A 27,386-nucleotide genomic window follows, 5' to 3' on the forward strand; every position below is an offset into this window, starting at 1 on the left:
CTATCATGTGATACCTGAAGATATTTTATACTAGAAATAGTAAAATAAATAATAATTTATTGTTAAATGGAATTGGTGTTATTTGAATAATAAAATGTGGAATAGAGATTAAATGTCAAAAATTCTAAGGTATCTGAATTTTGTCGATGGCAAGTCTACTTCTTTTTTGATTCGTTTAATTTTTCACGTTCAATGAAGTACGCTTAACAGAATTTGATTGAAGAGTAATAGAGATATATACACAAGAAAATGATAAAATGTAATATGAAACTCGAATCGCCCTAGAACCTCAACTTCTCTTATTCTGACAAAGGTCGCAAAGGTTCCATTCGATTTTTTCACATTGGAAAACAGTAAAATATGTATGATTAGCAGCAAATTTTTGCGACAAAATTTCTGCCACTTTACGCTTTTTTTTAGAAAAAAATGAAAAAAAATCTATTGATGTGCTAAGAAGGTTTCTTGTGCATACGGGGGTCCAGAACTATTTTTTCTTGAAAATGTTAGGGTCAAGAAACACAAAAAACCTTTGCTCATAAAGGTAGGTACATCCATTGCAGTGCTGGAAGCTGTGCAAGTTTTACCTTCCAATGCTTAATACAATTTTCCTTGAATCTTCACAATAGTCCAATTACCTGTAAAATGTAGTTGAAGACAGTCTAAATTGATAGGTTTTATCAGTTTTCAATAATGATGCAAAATAACAAAGATATATAAAAATTTCAGTTTTCGTCGTCAACGTGGCAGCACTGCTCCTTCGAAATCCAATCAGGCTAATTGCTAATTAACTTCAGTTTTAGAGCTGAAAGGTAATAGTCATATTTATTAGCCTTACTTGTTTTTGGGAGCAATTCCTGCCTAAACTGAAAGTTATTGCTGCTTAAAAACATTGTTGTCCACAAACAACATAGGCATTAGACTGCCCAGAAAAAATGATGAATTTTTGAAAACTCAATCGGCCCACCCCTGAGTCGATTTCTAGTCCCACCAGGGGTACTTGCACCAAATTTGAAGCAAATCGGACAAGTCTTACTACCGGACCAACGTGCCTGAAGTTTGCATAGGATTTTTCAACAATTTACATGGAGAAAATTCACTAGTTCGTATTTTCGCCACTAGGTGACACTGTATGCATCGTATTATCACTGTAAGTGAAAATAAGAAAGATAATTTAATTGTGTACAACTTTGTCGAAGACTGCTAGTAAATTCGGCTTTGTTAAAAGAAGTTATTAAACTTTTAACGAAGTGATGTCTGAGTCAGTTTTGCATGGGACTTAGCAGTGCATGGTTGTGTATCAGTACTCGAGTCCCGCGAACTATACTTTTTTGTGAAATAATGGTTAGATTTAGCTGAATAGTATGTTTACAAGAATTGTAGTAAATAATCTGAGCTATGTTTTGGTAAGAAAATTTTAGTTTTAACCTGTGACCACATAGAGGGCGCCACCACTAACTTTTCATAGAAGAGAGATAGAGTATCAAGATGTTCGGATGAAATACTGAAAAATGCCTGCTCTATAACTTTGTAGAAGACACCGAATTTCTATCTCTCTCCGTTGAAAAGTTAGTGTTGGCGCCCTCTATGCGGTAACAGGAGGAACTAAAATTTTCTAACCAAAGCATGACTCGTATTATTTACTATAATTCTTGTAAATATACCATTGAGCTAAACCTAACGATTATTTCGCAAAAATGTTTAGTTCGTGTGAATCGAGTACTGATACACAAGTATGCACTGTTAGGCCCCATGCAAAACTGACTCAGACATCACTTCGTTAAAAGTTTAATAATTTTTTTTAACAAAGCCGGATTGACTAGCAGTCTTCGACAAAGTTGTAGACAATTAAATTATCTTTCTTATTTTCACTTACCGTGATAATACGATGCATACAGTGCCACCTAGCGGGGAAAATGCGAGCTGGTGGGTTTTCTCCATGTAAATTGTTGAAAATTCCCATACAAACTTCAGGCACGTTGGTCCGGTAATTAGACTTGTCCGATTTGCTTCAAATTTGGTGCAAGTACTCCTGGTGGGACTGGGAATCGACTCAGGGGTGGGCCGATAGGGGTAATTTTTTTCCTGTCACTCTAATAGGCATGAATAGATTAAGCTGTTTCGAATAGCATTCAAAGTGTAATATCAAAATTACTCGAATATATTAATATAAGATGCCATTTCTTTTTCAACGCCAGTCATGTGAGATAGAGTTCAACAAATGTAGAGTGAATATACGAAAGTTTGGTTCCCATTCCGCTCCAAATTTTTCGATAAGGCGAAGTTCTAAAATGTTGACCTCCTTTAATACAAAAATAACATTGTTGGTTCTCGACCAGCCTTAAACGGTTCAGCCGTAGAAGAAGAGCTGAATGCGTTTTACTACATCCGCGGATCGCTTGCCAGACAAAGATTTTTTTTTACCAAATTTGAAATCTTTTTCATTTCCTTGCGTGAGTTTTGGCCAGCGCATTCTAATTGACGCAATGCTTCGTACTTTTTATGTATGTAGTTCAAAAGGTTTCATTTTTATGTTCAAAATAAATGGAACCTTCGATTAAAATGCTAGTGCATGCTGTGTACAACATGAATTGGTTCAATACCATTCTGGATTTACAGTGCTTCTTCCACTACCATAGTCCCTCTCAGTTGTCTTGATCACATGGCATACAGATCAGTTTGTGAGACTGAGCTATTCTAAAACCGATCCCTCGATCACAGACAACATATTCATTGAACCTTAAACTATTTTCAATTCAAATGGTTGTTTTTCCTTTCTCAATGTGTTAACCAATAGATCACGTAATTCCACATTTCTGTAACAAACCGTTATTACTTTTGTAGTAATAGAGATTTATTACTGAAATGTGCAACTGCTTGATCTATTATCAAAAGATAATAGAATCTTGTCGAAGTGTGCTAGAAATTTATCAGTTGAATTTTGGGTGTGGGAAAAAAGTCTGCTATTTCTGCTGATTCTGATATATAAAGTTCCTAAGAAAAAGCACCAGTCATACTACCTGTATGACAAGAAAGTATACAAGTAAAAAAAAACATATGCATGACTTTTCGGAACATTTTTCACTTTCAATTCGATTAAACGATCACTGCAGAAAATGAACAACTAAAATGACTAAAAATATTCTTAATATAAACGAAACAAATAAAAAAAGTTTGAAAACCTTGAAAAAATTTAACATTAAAAATTTTGAACTGGAACGAATTGATCCGACACTGCCCGTAGTAAAATGCAAAACCGCCCAGTGTGCAACGTTGCGGGAAGCAAAATGCATACATGCGAGAGAATAGCGTTGAGGTGTCGGCAGAAGGGACTTCGACCGGAGCTTGTATCAGATTATTATTGTTTGACGATGATTTTTTGTTGTTGTTGTTGTTGTTGAAACGTCGACAGATTTATGACGAGATTTTCAGTTAAGGCTGACTCTCATCGGCAAAACTAAATCAGTTGGAGTGTCTTGTCTCCTGGTAAATTTGAGCTCATTGCGATGGGACTGTACCGCGACTATACGAGCGATTTACTCGTCACATTCGATGAACATCGCCATAAGTCAACTGGCTGAAATGCACGCGCGCTTGATTGAACACAGGTATGTATAGCATTCGAAAGCTGACAATTCCGATCATTATCAAGATACATCGCACACAATCTATCGAGAAGCTCACCTCAACCTTGGCATGACACTTCGTCACACCACCAGAACCAGCTGCTGACACCTGATGGGAAAACCCGAACTTCCCACGCCCGTCGTGTAGTGTATTGCAGCTGCACCCGTAGCAGTTCTCGAGGAACTGTTCTTCGTCGGCCAAAACAGCAGCGCCAGCAGAAGCCAGAATTTCGATACGACCGCACACGCGCGTTCACGTATCTTACCGGATACCGCGAGGTGACCGCTAGCGACGATGCGTCCGTCAAACGTTTACCCCGTGCACCGCCCGTCGACAATGCCAATTGGCTTACTGCACTCACCACTGCACTGATGACACGGTAGCTGAGCGGATGAGTAACACTTGTAACCTCTACCGCCTACCGACACATGTGAGCTCTACTAGGTGTGTAGAGTGTAGTGGGCCCCCGCGCGCGCTGCTGGCACGATGATGCGAAGAGCGCATTTGTGGTTTGATCGCGGCAAGCCGGCTGCTGCGATCGTACTGCATGCATTTTATTCGCCGAGAACCGCGAACGTTCCCCATCAATTAAAATATGCACAAAAATTGCACACACACACAAACACACCCAAACATGCATAGTGAAATGCGATAATCTGCAGGCATTAGCAGCTGTGGCCCCCGGCATGTTTGCTGGGGAGGGGACGACCGATGGTAGCGTTACAATAACTGAACGAATAATAGTTAGAGTAAAAAAAATAGCGTTGCTCAGTTTCCGCGGGGGATTGTTTGATGCAGGGACAGGGTGTAGGTATTGTGAAGGGGGTTGAAATGGATTTATTGCGGGAAGAATAATAGCCCACTGCGCTGTTCTCAATATGATTTGACAGAGTTAGGGTCATTTAATCTCGTGCCTACGATATGCAACACGATAGCTCGGTGTTTTTTCTGCCCACGTCTAGAGTACCACGGTCAACTAGCACTCGACACGACGATCATAAATCGATCTTATTCACTCATTCAAATGGGGCAAAAATCGATCTGATGATAAAATATACTAAACAATTTACTGATAATGATGTACAGTTTTACTTTTCTTATATTTGCAAAGGTATAGAATTAACACCAATCATCAAGATTGGTCTTTCGCCTTTAAGCTGGTTCACCTATGGACAAACATTAATTTTTGGAACATTTAAAAATGTTCAGTATTTTGGACAGGCGCTCCAAAATAACGTATCCAAATAGTATTTGACTAAAGGGCGAACACGAAATTATTGCGACACATTCAACAGGGCATAACTTTTTTACCATTGGGTAAAAATCAACCAAATTTTGAACACTTTCTCATTGATGTGTATTGTTTACATGCTGTCAAACTCGAAGTCGTGTTTTTCGATTCAACGAAAATGGAGGTGAACCAACGCGAGTCGAGAGAACAAATTCTTTCCAAACACCTGGAATTTCCTGATCTGTCGCATCGACAGTTGGGAAAAATGTTGAACATTCACCATTCAACCGTCTCCAGAGTGTTGAAGCGGTTCCAGGAGCGGTTGACGTTGGGCCACGGCAAAGGAGCTGGAAGAAAACCGGGAGCGGAGAACAAAAAGACGGAGGGAAAGGTTAAGTGGATGAGCAAATCCCAACGTCTCAAGCCGTGATTTGGCTAAAAAGATCGGCATGTCGCAGAGCTACGTCCAGAATGCAAAAAAGAGAGCTGGACTACGTACATACAAGGTACAGAACTTCCCAAACAGCGATGAGCGGCAACAATCGACGGCTAAAACTCGGGCGCGGAAGCTCTACGAGAAGATGCTGACAAAATATGGCTGCTGTGTGATGGACGACGAAACGTATATAAAAGCCGATTTTAAGCAAATTCCGGGGTTGGAGTTTTTCACCGGCAAGAGCAAGTTCTATGTGGACGACAAATTTAAGAAGAAGAAAATGTCGAAGTTCGCCTCCAAATATCTCATTTGGCAGGCCATCTGCTCTTGCGGATTGAGGAATGAGCCTTTCGTGACAAAGGGCACAGTAAATGGCGAGATCTACAAATCTGAGTGCCTCGAGAAGCGCCTTGTGCCGTTCTTGCAGCAGCACGATGAAGCTCCGCTATTTTGGCCAGATTTGGCATCATGCCACTATTCTAAAAGTGTCCTGGAGTGGTATGAGGCCAATTCTGTCCATTTTGTTCCAAAAGACATGAATCCGCCAAACTATCCGGAGCTGCGCCCGGTGGAACAGTACTGGGCAATGATGAAGCGGGAACTTCGGAAGAGCAAGAAGACAGTCAAAGACGAGAAAGACATGTTAAGAAAATGGAAAAAAAAACTGAGAAAGTGGTACCGGATGACACTGTAAAGACTTTGATGGAGGGCATCAAGCGTTCAATTTTACACTCAGATCCCCATCGATTAACTTTTCTTTTGATTTTTGAAGTAAATATATGTATAAAACTACCCTAAAATTTTGGTTTGTTTTAAACATTATAAGAAAATTGACATGACATTTTCGGTGTCGCAATAATTTCGTGTTCGCCCTTTACGTTCTCGACGACACTTTGACTACATTCGCGACGACACTTTGTTTGTTTTGGTAACTCGTCAAAATATATAGAAAAAATCTCTTCCTCGCATCAGGCAGTTTACGTAGTTTTATTGATGGTAAAAAGAATATAAACTTTAAATTAAATAATATTGGAGAAAATCTTGTAGAAGCAGCAATATTTGTATATTCGTTGAATGTATAAGAATAATATTTATCATTCTTCATATCATGAGTTGTTCTTCAAGACAAATGTTGTTTTCTCGGACAACTGCACATGCATATATGTAAGCGCTGATCACGGTATGTGTGTAGTTTCCATACCTGAATACAAATGAGTTTACTCATACTACGAGCGCTCGGTCCGCTTCTATTTTGAGCAAAGATTGCTTCAAGTTTTTTTTTCAGCGTAATTCCGTAAGATCAAAGATTCACGCTCTTACCACCTGAAACCATCACCGGCGAGAAGTGAGTTTCTTCAGTTTCTACATCAAGATAATTTATGCCTACCCGATAAAAATTTCACATCAAAAAATGTTTTTCTAGTGTTGTCCTACCGGAGCTGTAGAGCAAGGTTCCCGTCGGAATCACACACTACAATTGCAGACGAGACATGTAATGGCGCCCACTAAAACACTGCTTTAGGCAAATTGTAGCGGACCGTGATTCTGAATGTGGTATTCATTGTACGGTTCAGGTATGTGCGGACGTAGGGACTTCGCGATCGCGTGTATAGTCGCGAAGGGATCGAGCATTTGTACTTTAACGTGTTCAATCGCGTGTGCGTTTGTATGTCACGTGTGCTAACGTGTATTTGACTTCGCATGTATAAAATTGATTTTTCAACCCAGTGGCCATTCACATATTCGCGTGTGTTTATGGAGAGCCACGCGGACTGTCATTCTGATTTTTGTTTTTTTTTTGTTTCTTTTTTTATTAATTGACATGGACTGTTGGTACCGAGGATAGACATCCAGGCGTGCCCGATCCATGATCGCGCGAGCGCGGGAGTTTGTAGGTTGACACTTGCGATCGCGTTTGTAAGTTTACGAGTGCTGAAACGTCCACCATACCACCGGGGTGTTATCTTGTTTGCGAGATCGTGGGCGAAGGTTGCTTGGATAATCGCGCGAGGCTCAAACGTTTGTATGCTGACGTGGTTATGTAACATATGTGCGTGTGTTCTTGAATGGTCACGTGAATCGTGAGTATGATATTAAATTTTCGGTGCACGATTCAGATTCTAGCAGAGAGTGGATTCCCTTATATCGCTAGGGTTCCCGGTCATGTCGCCATGAGACGTGTTGTCTAATAGGTATGAGCGTATTTTCTTAATTGGTCCAGCTGAAGGCATGGACCTAGGCTTCTAGGATAGAGGACATACTTCCGGACATGACCGATTCGTTATCGCGAGCGCGAGGGCATTTTTGAGGTTCCCGCTTGAGACCGCGTTTGAGAATTTATGAGTGTTAAGATGTTTACTATCACCGAGGTGTAATCATGTTTGCCAGATCGCGGGGGTAGGTGTGCATGGGTGTTCGCGAAGAGCTCGAACGTTTGTATGTTAACGTGTTTTTGCATGTGCTAGCGTGTATGTGACTTCGCGTGTATACACTTGATTCTGTGAGCGTGGTACCATTCACATATTTGCGTGAGGTCCTGAACGACCGCGCGAGCCGTGAATCTGATACTAATTTTCAGCGTGCGGTTCAGATGCTGGAAGGGAGTGAGTTCTGAGTATCATCTGTAGTTCTCGGTCATGTCGACATGGAACGTGTTATCTGGTGGACATGAGCGTCATTTTTGACTGACCCAGCTGAAGGCGGGTATAGAATGGCAGTATAAGACTCGTAAAGTAGAGATAAAAGGCAATAGATGAGAGATGTAATAGATTAGATAGGTACAAGATACAGCTGAAGTTATGATCACCACATGACAAATATACATTAGTGCTGTAAACACTAATAATACTTCAATAGCCTACCACCACAAATAGCACATCCTTTCTCAATTATCTATTCGTGATTGGTTGATTGTTGGTTGTGAGCTGGTAAATAGAGGAAAGGTATAGAACAGAAAAAAGGCTTACATTAGCCCTCCCGGCCTCCTCGATACACCACTATCGAGATATATTGTAATCAACATATTGAAGCGGGCTTCTTATATACATCAAATCCTGAGTAGTCATAATGATTGGTGAATCACTAACATGAAAACTAATTAACCTCTAGTAGTAGAACTTGGTGCGAATAGAAAGAGCTAAGGTCCTTATATTTAGATAACTATTGAATCTATTGTGGCTTGATGATGTTTACAATACCGTCAATACGGAAGAGGGGCTCTTGCCACTTGTGAAAATTCATAAGCATAATCGACGTAGCTATAAAAATTCAGTCGGTCGTCGACCTTACGCTTCGAGTTGATGATATATTCTCCGACTGTGATTTTCGCTTGGTGCGCTACCTTTCAGTTGCTAATCAACACCACTTCTGTTTGAATCTATTGCCTCCTGGGCGAATACTTCCACCTGTTCTAGTGAATCCCCGACTCCGACTACTTAGAGACAACATCATCCGCGAAACCGACAATCTTCATGCCCCTGGGAAAGTTCAGCCTTGACATTCTTCTCTCTTCCTTGTCTATCTTATCTATCAGTGTTCGTTTCTGAAAGTCGCTTCCCAGCTAGCACCGTTGAAAGCATTTTTCACTTCTAAGGTGACAACCGTGGAACATCAATTTCCCCTTTTCTTTTTTTTACTCTGCTGTCTCCACAGCTTCCACAACCATTCGAAATGTAGATACGTTCAGATATGGGGACGTGATGATTTCATGATCGCGTGAGAACGAGCGTTTGTATGTTCGCGTTTGGCAGCACGTTTATAAATTTGTAGGTGCTAAAACTTTACACTTAATCACCGGGGCGTTTTCATGTTTGCGAAATCGTGTACGTAGGTGTGCGTGGATGCACGCAAAGGGTCCGAGCGTTTGTATGATACCGTATTTGAATGCATGGGGTTTGTATGTCACGTGTATTTGTTTATATCATCTGTGTATAAATGTGATTGTATTACCGTGTGGTCATTCGCATATTCAAGAGAGTTCTTGAACGTTCGCGTGGACCTCACGTTCCTTCATATCACTAGAGTTCCCGATAAATGTCGCCCGGAAACTTGTATAGTGTACATGGGCGCATTATTTTTAAGAATGGTCCAAGGTTTCCGAAAGTTACCGATTTAATTTCGCGTTCGAAAAATCGCACTTGATATCGCGTTTATAAATTGTGGGATTTAAACGTTCATTTAATCAGAGCGACGTTTTTCATGTTTGCGTGGATGGTCGCAATCGCATGTCTGGGACCAGAGTTGTATTATTGCACAGAGCTCGAGCGATTGCATGTTGTTGAATTTCCCCAGATCACTACCCGATCAGAATGCAATAACAGAATTAAAACAAAATGCAATTCTCGTAGTAAGCTGTGTTATACATTTGGTCGCATGAGTAGTTAAAATAACAGGAAATTATAACAAATAACAAAGCGAGATAGTTTTGAAACCTTTCTGCTGTGTTTCTGATCGGGTAGAATATCCGGCCATGGCACCCTGAAACATCAAATAAATAAAAATTTGCTTTTTTGAAATGAAGATTCAAGACATGTACCTAGGCTGCTAGGACCAAAAATAAGAGTATCCTGATGTGACGAATTCATGATCGCGTAGGGACGTATACGTCCCACCTACTTCTCCTAAGTTGTTATTGGATTTCCAGTTACGGTGGCATGTAAATACGAATTCTTTCCTTTAATCAACTCTTAGGGATTTAAGGAGTACAACTAGCACAAAAATTATGTGAATTTGTTAATTACTTATTAGCTATAAATTGCGATTTTTGTTACAAAGAGCATAAAACTTGATTTACGGGTTTTTGGGGTCGCTAATTACGATTCTGAAGGCTAATACTAACAACATGAAATTTATCCAAGTACAGTCGCCATATTGGATCCGCCAATTTGAATTTTTGTATTTTCGACGTTAGAAACAGAATCGGCGACCCCGAAAACCCCATAGTAATGTAAAGAAACGTGAAATTTAGCCAAGCACAGTCCCCATATTGGATCCGCCATTGTGAAGGTTAGGTTGATCACCGGAGCATTTTTATGCATGCGAGATGGCATGTTTTCTATTATCTATTATTAAAACTAGCATGACTAGTTTTCAATTATCGCGAAGAACACAAGCGTTTCTATGTTAACGTGTTTCATAGGGTGGGCGTTTTCATATCGCGAATATTGACGTGTATATAATTAATCTGTTTCAATTCGTTTATGTAACCGAGTAGCGGTTTGCATATTCGCATGGACCTTGGAATGTTCGTGCGGGTCGTCATTCTGATGTTTATCCCTGAGTGCACGGTTCAGATGAAGAAAGACATTGAACTCCCCCATACCACTGAAGTCCAAGTTCCGTATTTTAGAGTGGGAGCGATACATAATTGCGGTAGACCGGGCGTTCGTATGCAAGAGCTTGAGTCCGCGTTTATAAATGCTAACACGAAGAAGCCAGTTTCTCGGAATACTCAGGAAAATGGCCAGTGTCACTCGCAAAATGCCTTCCATTGCATTTGTTTTACAAAACTATGAAATTTTTCACGTCACAAGACTGTTTGAAAACTGATATATTTTTTTCCTTTCAGGAAGGAAGGTACACTCAGTATTCCTAACAATATATCCGGAACTACAGTCATTTCCGGAAACTTGGTCACGGTTCCTAAAACCACGCAAATTTTGTGATTGATTTCAAAAAACCGCCTTCAAATTTAGTTCGAACGCTGCCGAGAACCATTATTTTGACATTTAATATATTTATAGAAATGGGGGATGGAAGTAGGATTTAACTTAAGCAAAATCTTTTAACCTTCAGGAAAGTTCGACGAATTTTAAGCAGATCCACGGTATTTAAGAAAGTTCTAATAAATTCAAGGATAACTAAACTCAGCAAATTCCTGCGAATTTCAGGAATAAGTCTTGTAGGACGCACTAACGACGGACAGTTTTCAAAAAGTCCTATAAAAATGTACTACACAAAACTTTTCATCAGCAAATTTCAAGACTTAAGCAAAGTTGCTGTTCAGCACAGATATCATTCGAAACGTTATTTCAAGCAGAATGTTTCGTTCTGGCAGAACAACCACGTGGTTGAAGGTCTACATACATTCCTCTGTATATAGAAGATGACAAAATAGAGAGTCGACCACATGAACTAAAATTACACAAACCACGCTGTGCACCCATCAAGGACTGATTGCAGTAATACGACCAGGCAGTACACCATGGAAAGCCTTGTGCAGAAGATGATGAGCAGGATGCATCACAACCAGGTAGCCTACTCATCTAGGAAATCGAACCCAAAGCATAGTCTTCAATGAACCATTAATGGTTACTGTGTGGCTTGATTCCCGATTCAGGCCACTCATCCATCACTCCCAAATCGATAGACGTGTCAGCGAGATAACAAAGTCCTCAAATCAAGGTGTTTCTCCGTGTCGAGGACTGAATGGTTGGTAGGACTAAAATATGCCAGTCGCGCACGGAGTGTCGTGTACCCTTGCTGTGTTACGCGAATCTCTGACACAGTGGACGTTTGTTTCTTCGCAAGTCGTGGGATTCAAATTATGGTCGATTATAAGCCAACGTGTTTGGTATCTTCTTGTTGCTGTACAACAAGTGCTGATGATGAAACGTGTAGTGCTGTGATCGAGTATGGTCAGAGTAGCACAACTTAATCTTCAGAATAAACGTACAGCAACTATGAATCTATCCCGCCTTATACGGGAAGAAAAAGATTTCATAGCTTATGTTCACGAGCCGTATTTCCATAAAGGAAACTTGGAGATGTTGGAAAGCTACTTAACTCCGTCTTCGTAGCTTTCAACAAAAATGCCATGACAAATCCACGTGAAATGCCTCGTGCTGGCAGAGAAGAGGTGTTAGATGTAACTCTCTGCTCCGACGGTATTACGCATGAGTTGGCAAACTGGCTCGAACCGTCGTCATCTGATCATAAGTACATCGTCTTTGATCATTTAAACATCTCGCTAGATATCGTCACATAACGTTATCCCAAATCTACGCACTGGGATCTCTACGAAGAGGGCTTGGCGACCAGGTTTTATGGGTATCTTCCGACGATTGAATCTCCAAGTGACATGGATGAGGTCGTGGAGAAAACAAGCTTACTCATAGTAGCCCAAGTAACAAATGAAGTTTTATAGCACGCTACAAGCCCAATCTAAGTTTTATGAGTGAATCTATCCCGCCTTATACGGGAAGAAAAAGATTTCATAGCTTATGTTCAAGAGCCGTATTTCCATAAAGGAAACTTGGAGATGTTGGAAAGCTACTTAACTCCGTCTTCGTAGCTTTCAACAAAACATGCCATGACAAATCCACGTGAAATGCCTCGTGAGAAGAGGTGTTAGATGTAACTCTCTGCTCCGACGGTATTACACATGAGTTGGCAAACTGGCTCGAACCGTCGTCATCTGATCATAAGTACATCGTCTTTGATCATTTAAACATCTCGCTAGATATCGTCACATAACGTTATCCCAAATCTACGCACTGGGACCTCTACGAAGAGGGCTTGGCAACCAGGTTTTATGGGTATCTTCCGACGATTGAATCTCCAAGTGACATGGATGAGGTCGTGGAGAAAACAAGCTTACTCATAGTAGCCCAAGCAACAAATGAAGTTTTATAGCACGCTACAATCCCAAACTAAGTTTTATGAGTGACTATAAAACCAACATAAATCCTCAATTGTTACTAGGGTAGCAGCACACCAAGAGGCTTGTCCGCTTCGAGTTACGCGTGCTTCTAGAGAAACACCTTGGTGGAATATCGAACTTATTCGACTTAAAAACTTATGTAGTAGAGCTTGGAATCGCAGGCACAGGGACGGATCGGAGGCATCTAAGTTTGCTCACAAAGCCCTTCGATCCTATGAGCGAAGTGGTTGGCAAAGCCTCAAGTCATAAGTCTCAACGAGACTAGTAGATTAAATAAGTTACATTCGAAATCGAAAGACTTTCATGTCAGTTCGATTAGAGCTGCTAATGGTAAATACTCGTCTGATGAAGTCTCAACTGTCTTTTTGACAGACACTTTCCAGGCTGTACGGAGCCATCACTGACGACTGCCCCTGAGTTCATTTCAGGTAGTTCGGATTCTTGGGTACTTGCTCGTAGAATTGTGACAACAAAATCGATCAAATGGGCGATTTAAAGTTTTGCTGGAATCATTCCAGTTCTACTACAGAGAGCATATTTTGAAAAAAGTTCTTACTTGTAGTCTTACAACAGGATACATTTTATTAGCGTGTCGGGGAATAACCGTAGAATTAATTCCCACAGGTGGCCGCGTCACTTATGAGGAGACAAAAAGCTTTAAACCGATCTGTTTGACCTCCTTCCTTCTAAAATCAGTGGAACGTTTAATCGACCACTACATTCGGGATGTTAGCTTGAGCGAGCACCAGTTGCATGCTATACAACATACATATCAGCGGAGGAAGTCTACTACCATCCTGTTACACAATGTTGTCCACCATATTGAAAAAGCTTTTACACTAAAGTAGTTAAGTTTAGAAGTTTTTCTCGATATTGAAGGTGCTTTAGACAACGTATCTTTCGAATTCATTTTGGAAGCAGCACGAAGTCATGGAGTACCTTTATATATCACGAACTGGATACACGCAATGCTTAGCAACTGACATCTGTACTCATAGTTAAGACAAGTAGAGATAAGGAAACTGAGTGTTTGCGGATGTCCTCAAGGTGGTGTGCTGACACCACTTCTTTGGAACCCTGTCGCCGATGGCTTGTTGAGGAAACTTGATGAGCTTGAATTTCCGACGTATGGTTTCGCCGATGATTAATAAATAATAATCACCGGTATTTGCATTAACACTTTTTACTTTGATGCAACAAGCCTTACGTGTTGTTGAGCAATGGTGTCTTCATGTTGGACTATCAGTTAATCCAAATAAAAAACATCAACGGTACTTTTCACGCAACGAAGGATTCCAACCGGAGCTCGTCCACTGCTGTTTTTTTATTCTGTCTTAAAGTTACTGGGATCTGGAACAGTAATCCAATAGATTGTACAACTAGCCCCACAAGACTGTGACCCCAAATGGTTACTTGGAATGAGTATACACTTGCTCCCAGTGACCTTACTCTCACATGTAGTTTCCCGATCAGAACGACATAACAGAAAGCTATCAAATTTATATCTCATGTTGACTTATATCAAGATTATATCTTCTGGTGATATCATTGAACTGCTAATATGTTTTTAATGTACGCATATAACGATGATGTTATAATATATTACATATTCTTTCACAGTTATCTTTGAACGCTAACTGTAAACTGTAAAGCGGGCAAATGACCAGTTGGTTAAAGCCCCAATAAACAAATCAATCAATCAACTGTTAATGATTATTATATTACACAAATGACCATCTATTTGCTAATACGCTGAAGTCTCTTTTTATGCGTATTTATTCAACTTTTAAAGCAAATTTTCGAAGTTTTTATTGATTTCCTTATATTTGCGTTTTCTACATGGACATTCAAAGTTCCACGATTTTGAGAATAGATAAGTTTTAGATGCAAGTGGTCGGAAAACTTGAAAATAAGGTATTTAGACACTCGTCTGACACGCAATTTCGAATATGTGGCTTATGATTTCAATGTTGAAGCCTTTATTCAAAAAGTTTTGGAATCGCAAAGTTATCAACAAGCTATTCTAAAGAATATAATTTTCATATAAAGCTTATTTTAAAGAAGATGTAGGAAGTATCAAGCACACCAGATGAAATAAAGAAACGCGGATTCAAATAAAAAAGCATTTTTAAACTATTTGTTATGGTTTAGTCAAATGATTCTATAAATAATTTTCTTTTAATTAATTGTGCATATTGCGAAAACGAATTTTCAGAACGGATAACGGAAAAACTGTTTTATATATACTGATTTCCACAATACTGTTATGAATTTTGTAGGATCTTCAGTCCGATTTTTCCAATTTATGCGGGTTTTTCATAAACAACCGAAACATGTCCAGTTTGTGGGTATCTGATTTTGTGCGTTCTCCGAATTACCAAAGCATTGTAATTTTTTTATTTCAACCCCCGCATAAAAATGTTTAAGTTTGAGATTGTTGTATCTTTTCATTCCGCCTAAGACAGTTTGACATTTACAATGAACTGACAATTACTTTGAATGCGCATATGTACTAATGTTTCCGTTGTATTCGATGGTGCTTCGTTCGTCTTAAAAAAACATCGAACTAACAAATTTTCGTAATAATCAAGATATTTGATTCATTTTGAAGAAACTTAAAAAAGGAATAATGCGACCTGTTCAAATTGTTGAAAGATTAATATTTGTGAGTATGTTGCATAAAGCTAAATATCAATATTTCAAAATGGCCTAGAAATCTCTGAATAAATACACATCCCAGCTGGTATTATTGTTTGCTGTTACAATTTAAATATGTGTTTTAGATAGTGCTTGAAATAGCTAAAAACTTTAATGTAAAAATATTGAATAATTTCCTCCTTAAAACTAAATAAAATTTAGAAAAGAAAACATGAAGTATTCTAAAATTCGTCACACCGAAGAATCCTCAACAATTTCTCGAATTTTATGATTATCTGTTATAATATTCGCAGTTGATAGATTGAACTATTGTAAAAAATTGTATTTCTGCGAATTTATTAGATGTGAGATAATTGTACTGGTTCTTCCCCATTTAAAAAATGCTAATAACAAAATCCCAAAAGCGACTTTACTTGAAATGTCAAAATGCAAGCCTCAAAACGTTGGTATTTGTTTCTTTGAATCTATTAGGAATCATAAGTAACATTTGTCGTATTCCCCGTAAAATAATGCAGGTAAATTATCCGCTAAATGATACCATATCGCATCGACATTATTCCTGAAACTCGTGTAAATCATGTTAACGTACAAGAGAAGCACCGAAGCACACTACTCAGAATCTAAAAATAGCCCCACTTTCCTAATCTGAACAGATATTATAAAGCTATTCAGTCTATCGTAATATAGGCAGCTGTAGTAATGAGCAAAACTGTATGAAAACAAATCGTATTATACAAAGAAAACAAACAGTCCTTTGGCTTTGGCAAAGTTCAATGTGTGCGTTCTGGACACATCTTCTGCATCTATAATCGTTTCGCCCTTGACGAATGCGTAGAATATTATGCTAACATTAAACATCGGTCGAAAGCAACGTCGTTGGTTCATGCAGGAAACATCCCCATAAAACTCAGAATACCCAGGTTCAAATCGCTATATCCACTAATAACAATCAGCGTGTCATATATGTATAATAACAATCAGCCAGCATGTATGCAATCATTTGACAAAACTATAGAAAGCTTTTGCTACATGAAGCTTTTTGCTTCCAAACCAAAAGCGTCTTAATGTATGCAATATTTTTCTATTTTATACTATTTTTAGACCTGCACGCTAAATTCGTTGATACTATACAATAGGTAATAAAAGCTATATTGGCCGTAGGGGAACCTAACAAAATTTGTTATAATTCTGATAGAAGCCTATCGCAGGTTGTCATATTTTCGATATATACTAGAAGAATTTCTGTTATGTTTTCTGTTATTTTACCAACTAACGAGACCAAAGTTATAACATAACTTGTTATCATAACAAAGTAACTCAGTCTGTAATAATTTTGTTATTTCTTTCTGATCGGGTTTCTATTTAGAACTTTCAATGTAAAAATTCCTCTTCGCGAGGAATGGCTCTTTAGCTGGATGGTGGGACAACTTGAAGAATATGTAATTTGTTATACTGACGGTTCTTTATTGGAGGGCCGAGCCAGTGCTGGTGTCTATTGTCATGAAATGAGATTATGCCAATCTCATTCGCTTGGTAGCTACTGTACCATATTCCAAGCAGAAATCTTTACGATTCTGTGTGGTGTACAATCCGCACTTCAACAGCAAATTTGCGGTAAAAGAATCTATTTTTGCTCTGACAGTCAGGCTGCCCTAAAAGTACTTAGTTCGACATATTCGCGATCGAAATTAGTAATCGCACGTCGAACTCAAATTGAAGAACTTAGCATATCAAATGCTATCTACCTTCTATGGGTACCCGGTCATTCCGGTATTACTGGAAATGCATGGGCGGACGACAGACTTCGTTGGTCCAGAACCAGTTCTACTACTGTCGATAAGTTGGATAAAGCACAAAATTTGCTCTTGGGCTGCATCCGAACATGCCAACCATTGGCGTAGCTTGCAAACTTGCGTTCAAACGAAAACTTTTCCGCCCGATTCGAGTCCGAAAATGTCAAAGAATTTGCTGTATTTTCTCAAACACAATTGCAGTATTCTAGGCAGGGCACTGACTGAACATAGCAAACTCAATTATCACATGGCTACTATTCAGCGTGCTGAGTATTATTCATTTGATTTTTGTGAATCCGATTACGGAACATCATATCATTTGATATGTAACTGCCCTGTAGTAATGCAATAACGTATCCGTATCCGGATGAACCTATAGACAGAGAGTTGTAACTGAAGGATATGCTATTGTTCCTAACCCAGTGTGGTGAAGAGCTACAGTTTTAGCCGTAATTGAATGACAACATATCTACGGGGGTGTTGTCGTTCTGTTATCTCAATATTCCCTCGGGGGTGTTGATATATCCGCTCACTGCTTGCATAAATTATAAATAAAGTTCCGGGGGTGCAGAATCCTTCCCATCAGGAAATGTTGAAAAGACGATTCTTGGCAAGGCACAAATCTCCGATCAACATGGGGAGCGTGCTATTTGTGCCAGACGCTACTGATTCCTGATTCCTAATACCCACCCTTTGTCCGAATCTTGTGCGCACTTACTGTTGCGCGTCGAGATCCATTTACGCCGCGGGGAAACATTTGCTGTGTCATCTGCTGCAGCATGGTGATCTACCGGCCTCTATTCTATTCTGGTGTCACCGTCGCTATTGTTGGCGTGACGCTTATGGTCAGATGTTTCTACCTGTTTCTTGTTGTTGCGTGTCGCGATCATGTATCTATTTGCTGTATTAGCTTTTTCACTAGTTGTATTGGCTGTTGATTTTATGATACTGTGCACAATCGTGATCATTGACTGAGTAGGTGTTTCCGACTTAACAGAAGATGTTGATGCCTGAAAGTTGTTTTCTACTGCAGCTGAAGAATTTTCCTTACCACCCTCCGCACCGAGTTTTCCATTGTGTGCCAGATTTTCGCCGAACTTGGGTTGGTGCACAGCGTTTTCGGGTTATGGATAATGTGATCTAGTCGGCCAATGCACAGTGGTCCAGATCGCTAATTTAGGAGGAATTTTTACTTTCTGACAAACCTGTATAATTTAGCCGTATCATGTCTTAGGATGAATTTGTGTACTTTAGAAGATGCTTCTTTTTATTGGAATAGTTATTAGGGTGGTTCTAATTTATCTAAAATACGAAAATAAACTTTTTACTGATGAAAGATAGAGCTCCACAGTCTTCCACAAAGTTGTAAAGTAACTTATTTTGAATAAATTTGTTGAACATATTAAAGCTCTATCTCTTTTAGTTTTTGTTATACAAGAAATTTAAAAAAAAGATTAGGGTGTTCCTGAAAAAAACGTTTTTTTAGTATAACTTTCGTATCTTTTACTTTTTGTTAACACAACCTTTGGACAGCTTATTGAAAACTTCAAGCCGAGTATTTTTCTCCAAGACACCGAAGGTCTAACTTTTTTCTTTAAAAAGTTATGGACACTTTTCGTTAAAAAAATAGCCTATTTCAAGGCTCAATATCGCTGATGCGGGCACCTAAAATTGAATTCTGTTTCCACCACATGAAAGACCATACTTATTAGTATATTTGAGCAAAAATTGGCGAATACGATATTTTTTTAAAATTTGCAATTTAGATTTAAAGTTTGTAGTTTTGCAGGTTCAACGCATTAAAGCATTTACACACATATCGTTGTATTATGAAAAAGCCACTTTCAAATATCATTCTCTCATCGCACCAAGCTTTGCATAAGTGAAACGACTGTCAAAAAAGGTTTCTGATTTTATTCGTTTTAAATAAAACTAGTAAATATGGATATTAGTCGAAGAGAGTTGGCGAATTTGCTTATTGCTGGTAAAAAGACAGATGAACTGCTTAAGTTCATTACAAGTAGTAATCCAAATGTAAAATTGAGACTTGTTAGTGCTCGGAAGAAAATAAAAATCTTCATGTTGGAATTTAGAAGGTTGTGGATTCGGAGTAAGCGCACGCAAATTCGGTTTGAGCTGGAAAATTTTGTGTGGCTTGAAGGAAAGCTAAGATTCGAAGTCGAAGGTAAAGGTAAAGGCCGAAAGAGGAAACCATTTTCCGAAATATGTCGCAGAGCCAAAATAAAAAGATTAGGAAAGTTGCGCGATAAGTATTCCACGGAAGAACTTGGTTTAGCGTCAGCCGTCAACGCTAATTCTACTGGTTTCCGTTTAGTTGGCAGACAAATCGAACGATTGTCGAAAAGTCCCGTCAGATCTACCGTAGAGAATTTAGGATCTATGGCTGTCCCGATTGCAGAAGCGTTTACTGCGGAGGAGGCACTTAGATTTATTTGTGAAAATGATTTTTCTAAGGCGCAGTACCAAAACATACGCAGCTCAGTTATGCAGAAGGGTTTGGACATTTATCCCGCGTATAATAAAATAGTAGAAGAAAAGAAACTATGCTATCCGATCGGTATGTACTATTCTCAAAGATTCGTCCCTGAATCAACAATTTTTTTCAGGAATTTCTGTTCAGCCTTCTTGTGCGTATGTTCCCCTTCAAGCTCTTGTTAACCATACCGTGGAACGACTCATCTCGTTTCTGAATATTGGAGTTCTACCACTGCATCCTGAGGATAATACGTTTGTTATCTTTAAGTGGGGCTGCGATGGAAGTAGCAACCATTCCCGGTAGGCAACATTATTTTTCTTCTAAACTTTGACTGACAGTCTCTTTTCCACTTGAACATAGATACAAGCAAATGTGCGTCGACGAAGATGAAAATGGAGAACTATTCGAGTATAACGATTCGCATATATTTGCTCTATCTATAGTACCTTTACGTGTAGTTAGTCGCCGGAAAGATGAGTCAAGAGATTGCATTCTTTGGAATAATGATTTTCCATCTTCAGTATCCCTGTGCCGACCAGTAAAATTAATTTTCAAGAAGGAAAATCCTGAACTAACAAAGGATGAAGTTGCCGCGATGAACAAGCAAATCGATGAATTAGTCCCGACTATAGTAAATGTTAATATGCGCAAGATTCCGATTAGTTCAAGCTTCATATTTTCCATGGTTGATACGAAGGTAGTGAGTGACGTAACAGGCACACCGTCTCAAGCGTGTTATATATGCAAACGCTCCGGAAAGCGATTGAATGATCCTTTACTGGAAGCCAGCGATCCACCGGATAGTTTATATGTTTTTTCACCTTTACATGCATTAATACGAGCAATGGAGTTACTATTGAATATTGCTTACCGTTTAGCTCTAGCAAAACCGCGTTGGCGCGTAGGCAAAAATAGCAGCGAGCTTAAGGAACGACAAATAAAAATTCGACAAGCGTTACGTGACCGTTTAGGTCTTCGTATTACCGAACCTTTGCCAGGTGGCGGAAATTCTAACGATGGTAACACAGCTCGAAAATTTTTCAGAAACCGAGATGTCGTTGCAGAAGAAACCGGGTTGGACGAAATGTTGCTAGAACGTATGTATGTGCTATTAACAATCATCAACAGCAAATTGGGAATTAACGCGGATGCTTACCGGAGTTACGCCGAAGATACACGATTGCTTTATGTACGCCTGTATGGTTGGTACGTTCTCTCACCAACCGTGCATAAACTCCTGGTCCATGGAGGAAGCATTATTCAACATAACATGCTGCCAGTAGGTATGTGCAGTGAAGAAGTTCAAGAAACCAGGAATAAAAGTATTCGCAGATTCCGAGAATTCCACGCACGCAAATTCGATCGACTCGTCAATCTTGATGACGTTTTCAAGAGACTTCTTGTTTCATCAGATCCTATAATTTCTCTTAAATGTAAACGTCGAATTCAACGAGCACCGCTGGATATACCTGAAAATGCAATGCATCTACTTTTGAATTAATTGGCATTGAATAAATTCTCCTTATATAAATCATAAATTGTTGTCATAGCCAAATTATTTTTAATGAACACATTCTGTATTGTTGACATGTAAGCAAAACAGAAAAGGAAATACAAAGGCTTTAGGCAATTTCTTTTATGTCGCTATGCGATAAAATTTAAAACTTTGGTTAGTAAATTTAAAATTACATGCTTAAAAAAAATAATATTTTCCAATTTTTGCTCAAATATACTTAAAAGTATGTTCTTTTCTATGGTTCAATCCGAACTTACTTTTATTTGCCCCAATCAGAGATAATGACATTTGAAAAAGGGCTATTTATGAGCGAAAAGTTTCCATAACTTTTGAAAGTATAAAGTTAGACTTTCAGAGTTATGAAAAAACGTGGATTGAAGTTTTCTAAAAGCTGTTCAAAGGTTGTTTTAACAAAATATAAAATTTCTTTCGAACATTAACAAGTCTCAATTTTACATTTGGATTACTACTTGTAATGAACTTAAGCAGTTCATCTGTCTTTTTACCAGCAATAAGCAAATTCGCCAACTCTCTTCGACTAATATCCATATTTACTAGTTTTATTTAAAACGAATAAAATCAGAAACCTTTTTTGACAGTCGTTTCACTTATGCAAAGCTTGCTGCGATGAGAGAATGATATTTGAAAGTGGCTTTTTTCATAATACAACGATATGTGTGTAAATGCTTTAATGCGTTGAACCTGCAAAACTACAAACTTTAAATCTAAATTGCAAATTTTAAAAAAATATCGTATTCGCCAATTTTTGCTCAAATATACTAATAAGTATGGTCTTTCATGTGGTGGAAACAGAATTCAATTTTAGGTGCCCGCATCAGCGATATTGAGCCTTGAAATAGGCTATTTTTTTAACGAAAAGTGTCCATAATTTTTTAAAGAAAAAAGTTAGACCTTCGGTGTCTTGGAGAAAAATACTCGGCTTGATGTTTTCAATAAGCTGTTCAAAGGTTGTGTTAACAAAAAGTAAAAGATACGAAAGTTATACTAAAAAAACGTTTTTTTCAGGAACACCCTAATCTTTTTTTTTAAATTTCTTGTATAACAAAAACTAAAAGAGATAGAGCTTTAATATGTTCAACAAATTTATTTAAAATAAGTTACTTTACAACTTTGTGGAAGACTGTGGAGCTCTATCTTTCATCAGTAAAAAGTTTATTTTCGTATTTTAGATAAATTAGAACCACCCTAATAACTATTCCAATAAAAAGAAGCATCTTCTAAAGTACACAAATTCATCCTAAGACATGATACGGCTAAATTATACAGGTTTGTCAGAAAGTAAAAATTCCTCCTAAATAAGCGATCTGGACCACTGTGCAATGGTGGTCACATAGGAAGGAATAGGTTTTACCAGCCTCATGCGAACTTTGTTGGAAATACATACGAATCAGTTTCTCTGAGTACGATTCGTAACGGATATGATTTATACGTATTTTGACATGTTGCATCTAGGTGCATGTTCGGTGGTACATTGTGTAAGGTCGTGCAGCCGGACTTCGACTGAGTCATCGTCCATATATATGGAGATCTTGATTCTAACCTTCTAATAAACAATAAAGCTTACTACCTCGTCCAACTTATTGAACATTTTCAAAACTGGACTGCGCATTGTTCTAAATCTTGTGTTCAGTTTCAACTACTCTATTTGATATTCTCTTTGGATCATTCGGCTCTGTGTCCATCGGCCTATTGGCCATTCGGCCTAATGACCAATCGACCTAATCAACATGCACCCTAATGTCCTTCGACCAAATGACTTTCAGCGTACAAGTTTTCGACCTAATGATTCAACATCGAAAGAAATATAGGTACGGAGAGATCTGAAAACCTGGCCAGGAATGACGTACGTAAATCAACAACGAGAAAAAGAAAGACGGTCCCAGCACTGATTGTGATCAACAATCGAATCTGTTAACAGATCATAGAGAAGAGATAAAACAATCAAAATAGTTCGAGCTTTGTTTTTCGAATAATCGAACAGAGAAGACACAAATAGAATACGGTATAGGGATGATGAGCGTTTTGTGTTGTGCATTAACCCATGCTAGACGTTTTTAGGTTTTTTATTTGTGGGTTCTAAGGCGGTGTACGATTCAGTAAAACAAAACGAACTGTGACAGATCACAATAAGATTGTTTTCCGACAAAACCTGTAATTTTTTTAAAGCTAGATGGTTTGAAGATAATATTTGGTTTGACATACCCGGAAGGACATCAAACTGGTTTGTGGTGTTAAAGCCGGACAATGCACTCTCCAATTCTGTGTTCAAAAGTAGCTACAGCAATTATTTTAGACTGACTCTTCCTTCGATTTTTCTTTGCGAGTCTTTTTCGAAACCATTTCAAACGACATGTACGTACGAGACTGCATCCAATTTTGCTAGATAACTGGTATGAACGTTAAGAGCACGTAGAATAAAACTTATCACATCAAAAGATGCGACTTTTGAATCAACACAAAAACCGGGATTACAACACATTGCCTTCCAAAAATGAATCAAACCTAAGAATATCGATAAGCGTTTGAACTTTTACGCGGTGATTTCTTTTCTTTGAGAAATAGTCGAAATTATTTCAAAATGCGCATTTCTCCCATCGTAATTTTTTCGCGCGAATAAAGTTCATCAGAAATAAAATTACTGTTGAAGGTCCCTATTATTAACCGAAAACGTATATGTAATCTAAATCCAACATGAATGTTTTTTCCAATAATAATCATACATCCAGCGGCTCATCGTAACTTGCGGCATCTTGTCGTGCTAGCGGCGACCGCGACGACGGCGGGCGGCAGTGGCGACTCTGTTATTTATGAATACATAGTGTGATTTCCCTGCAACATTGTATGCCATGCCAGACTGCCAGCGCAAGAAGAGGTCATTTTCGATCGATCGAGCTGACTAGTAATCGTATGCGAATAATTTTAGCATTCATGGATGCACGCGTATATATGTATGCATAATCTTGGTCTCAACTATGCACCATCGATATATGGATTGTTTACGTACAGCACGGTAGAGACTAGGAAAAGTCGAGATCAACCGATTCTCATATTTATGCTGTGACGATACTTACCCCTTAACATTTAGCACGTCTTTTAATTCGAATTTTCTCAGCATTGTTGATTAACTTCGTTTAGTTTTGATAATGAGTAGTTGAATCATCTGACCAGCTCAAGCAGTGGGCGGTAATGTTGTTTATAATTGGAACACACCGGCGCGGGCAATTGCTGTTTCGAGCAGTAGAGCCAGTCACGAAAACGGCAACATAAATTGCTTTAAAAGTGCGAGTGGGCGCAACGTCTACCAATTACCTCTAATTGATCCCTTCATGCCTAAGTAGTTTAAAATAAAAACAAAGTCATGTCTGAGTACTACATTGCGATGTGAAACTTGACCTTCTATTGCGTTAGACTTTGTAGTCGATTCTTAGCGTGTACAACACAATTGTAGGGTTAGTTCAAATATTCTATACTGACACTCAGAATCGTACTAAGCGGTTCTCAAACGTACGAAGACTTGGTTGTAATCTGACATGGATGACTCTACTTGACCAAGGAGGGTCCTTGATATTTCACTCGATTCGCTTTCATCCAATTCTTTCAAATCGACAACCTTTCGCGCGCGCACATACACACAATCTCCCGACTGACAAGCCCCCATTCGGTGCATCTGAACGTGCGTAATGCAGTGAACTTTTTTTTTGTTTCAAGTGAAGCACACGATTTCCACCTTCCACCCAGCTACGAATACTATCAAGTAAACCGATCGTCAGCCCGCCCCGTGCCCGAAGGTTTTTATGTTATGTACTTCGGCTACGATCGGTACAAGACAAGGCGTCGGGTACCGAAACGTGCGATGCACGGTGAAGTCATTCTCAGAAGATCTGGCCAAAATTATTTAGCACATTTTCAGGAAACAAAGTCATAGGTGCCTTTCGACTTCGTTTCATCAGAAAGCGACATTAACTTATTGTCGGAATAGACTAGCGCCGGCTTGACGCTAAATCGCTAAAGCGGAAACACTTTGTGTTTCAATCGAACGACTGGTCAAACGTGATGTCCCGTCCGAGCAGAAGTTCTGTCTATGTCGATGAGACACAGTGCGGCCGAAACATTTTTAGGACTTATCACGTAGAGATTATTAGTACACGGGAAAAAATCCGTTGATAAATTCGTGAACAAAAGGTCACGATTTCGTGAATTGAACGATTTACGAAAAACGTGAGCAAGTTCCTGAAATTATGAATAATAAACCTCGTATTCATGAAATTATTTGTGCTTTCTAAAAACCAGTTTGCCCCGAATATATACATGGCGTTACATTAGAATGGTTGGTTGGGTTACTGTTGTTGTTCCCTGGACATGTTTAGTTTTTGTTGTGATTCTTGTTCATGATTTGGGAATACACAGTCGACAGTCAAACGTTGTTCATGATTTCAAGAGCTTATTCGCGATTCTTGTGAATACTCATGACGTTAGCGGGATTAAAGTTCATGATTTCAAGATCTTAGTCGCGATGCTCGTAATTTCCATTCACGTTATCGTGATATTTTAGTCATGAGTAGAGCGCTTCATGTTCACGATTGCAGGATGTGTCGCGATTTTAAATATTTTCGTCACGAGTTGTGTGGTTTAAGTTCGTGAAATCGTTCAGGATCTTAGTCGCGATTTTTGTAATTTCTGTTCATGTTATCGTGATATGTTAGTAATGAATAGATCAATTCATATTCATGATTTCAGGATCTTGTTTACGATTTTAGATATTTTTGTCACTAGTTGTGTGATTGGTGTTCATGATTTCAAGATCTTAGTTACGATTTTCGTAATATATGTTCATGTTTTCATATTTTATTTTAGAGTTTACTTTCAAAGAGTAGTGTAACTAATGTTCATGATATCAGCAGTTTTATCATGGTATTCGTAAATTCTCTTAGCCTTATCGTGATCTATTACTTTTTGGTTACTAATGGTTTTTTACTCGAAATAACGTGACAATATGAACTGGATCATTAAAATAAGACTCATTCGCGATATCTGGTTCTGTGAACTATATCACGCATACTATTTTGGGTTCTCAGTGCAGTTTTCGTTTTCTGTCCAGACATCGCAATGAACCTTATCAAACTTTTTCACGAAAACGAATGATAAGTTGTGACTATTAAACTTGGTATCATAAATCAGTTTACAAATATATGAATATTTCATGATTTCGTGCATACAAGCACGGATATGGGATCGTATCTAATATATTAGGAATCATGAACCAGTTCACGAATACATGAATAATATTTCCTGATTTCGTGAACTATTTCACGAGTACGGATATTGGATCGTGACTAGTATGTTAGGAATAATGAACCAGTTCACGAATACATGAATAATATTTTATGATTTCGTGAACCATTTCACGAAAACGAATGGTAAGTTGTGACTATTATACTAGGTATCATGAACCGGTTCACGAATACATTAATAATATTTCATGATGTCATGAACTATTTTACGAGCATGGATATTGGATCGCAACTAATATACTAGGAATCATGAACCAGTTCACGAATGCATGAATAATATTTGATGGTTTTGTGAACCATTTCACGAGCAAGGATATTGGATCGTGACTAATTTAAATAAGTTCTCGAGGATTGAATGGATTCATGAATAAAATTCCGAATTTCGTGAAATAGTTCACGAAAAAATAGCCGGAATATTTTGATTTTGTGAACAATTGTTCCTATAACTATGAAAAAAATCATGAGTCAACCTTTGGTTTTATAAATAATGTTCATAAAGTTGTGAACTAGTTCTTGGCGGAAACCGTGACTGAAATTCACAAAACAAAATTAAATATTTCCACTAATGAAAGCGTTATGCGGGCGTTACTGAAGGGAAATTGAACATAATTATAAAAGCAATGATTTTTGGTCATGGTCCTGTTTTCGTAACGTAAAAT

The 27,386-nt window shown here is 38.5% G+C and overlaps 1 protein-coding gene across 4 annotated transcripts in view; it reads right to left on the reverse strand.

The window, feature by feature from the left end:
* The window catches only part of LOC131685288 (tyrosine-protein phosphatase corkscrew), a 317,023-nt gene that overhangs the window by 253,654 nt on the left and 35,983 nt on the right, over nt 1-27,386 (reverse strand). The window contains exon 1 of one of the 4 annotated variants that reach the window (XM_058968899.1): nt 3,682-4,134. The exons of the other annotated variants lie outside the window; for them this stretch is intronic. Coding sequence (XP_058824882.1) covers nt 3,682-3,695 — 14 coding nt within the window. The 5' untranslated portion in view covers nt 3,696-4,134. Of the gene's footprint in view, nt 1-3,681; nt 4,135-27,386 lie in introns of those variants that run through there. 4 annotated transcript variants of the gene reach the window in all.

The sequence above is a fragment of the Topomyia yanbarensis genome, chromosome 2 (assembly GCF_030247195.1).
Source record: "Topomyia yanbarensis strain Yona2022 chromosome 2, ASM3024719v1, whole genome shotgun sequence".
Taxonomy (NCBI): Eukaryota; Metazoa; Arthropoda; class Insecta; order Diptera; family Culicidae; genus Topomyia; species Topomyia yanbarensis.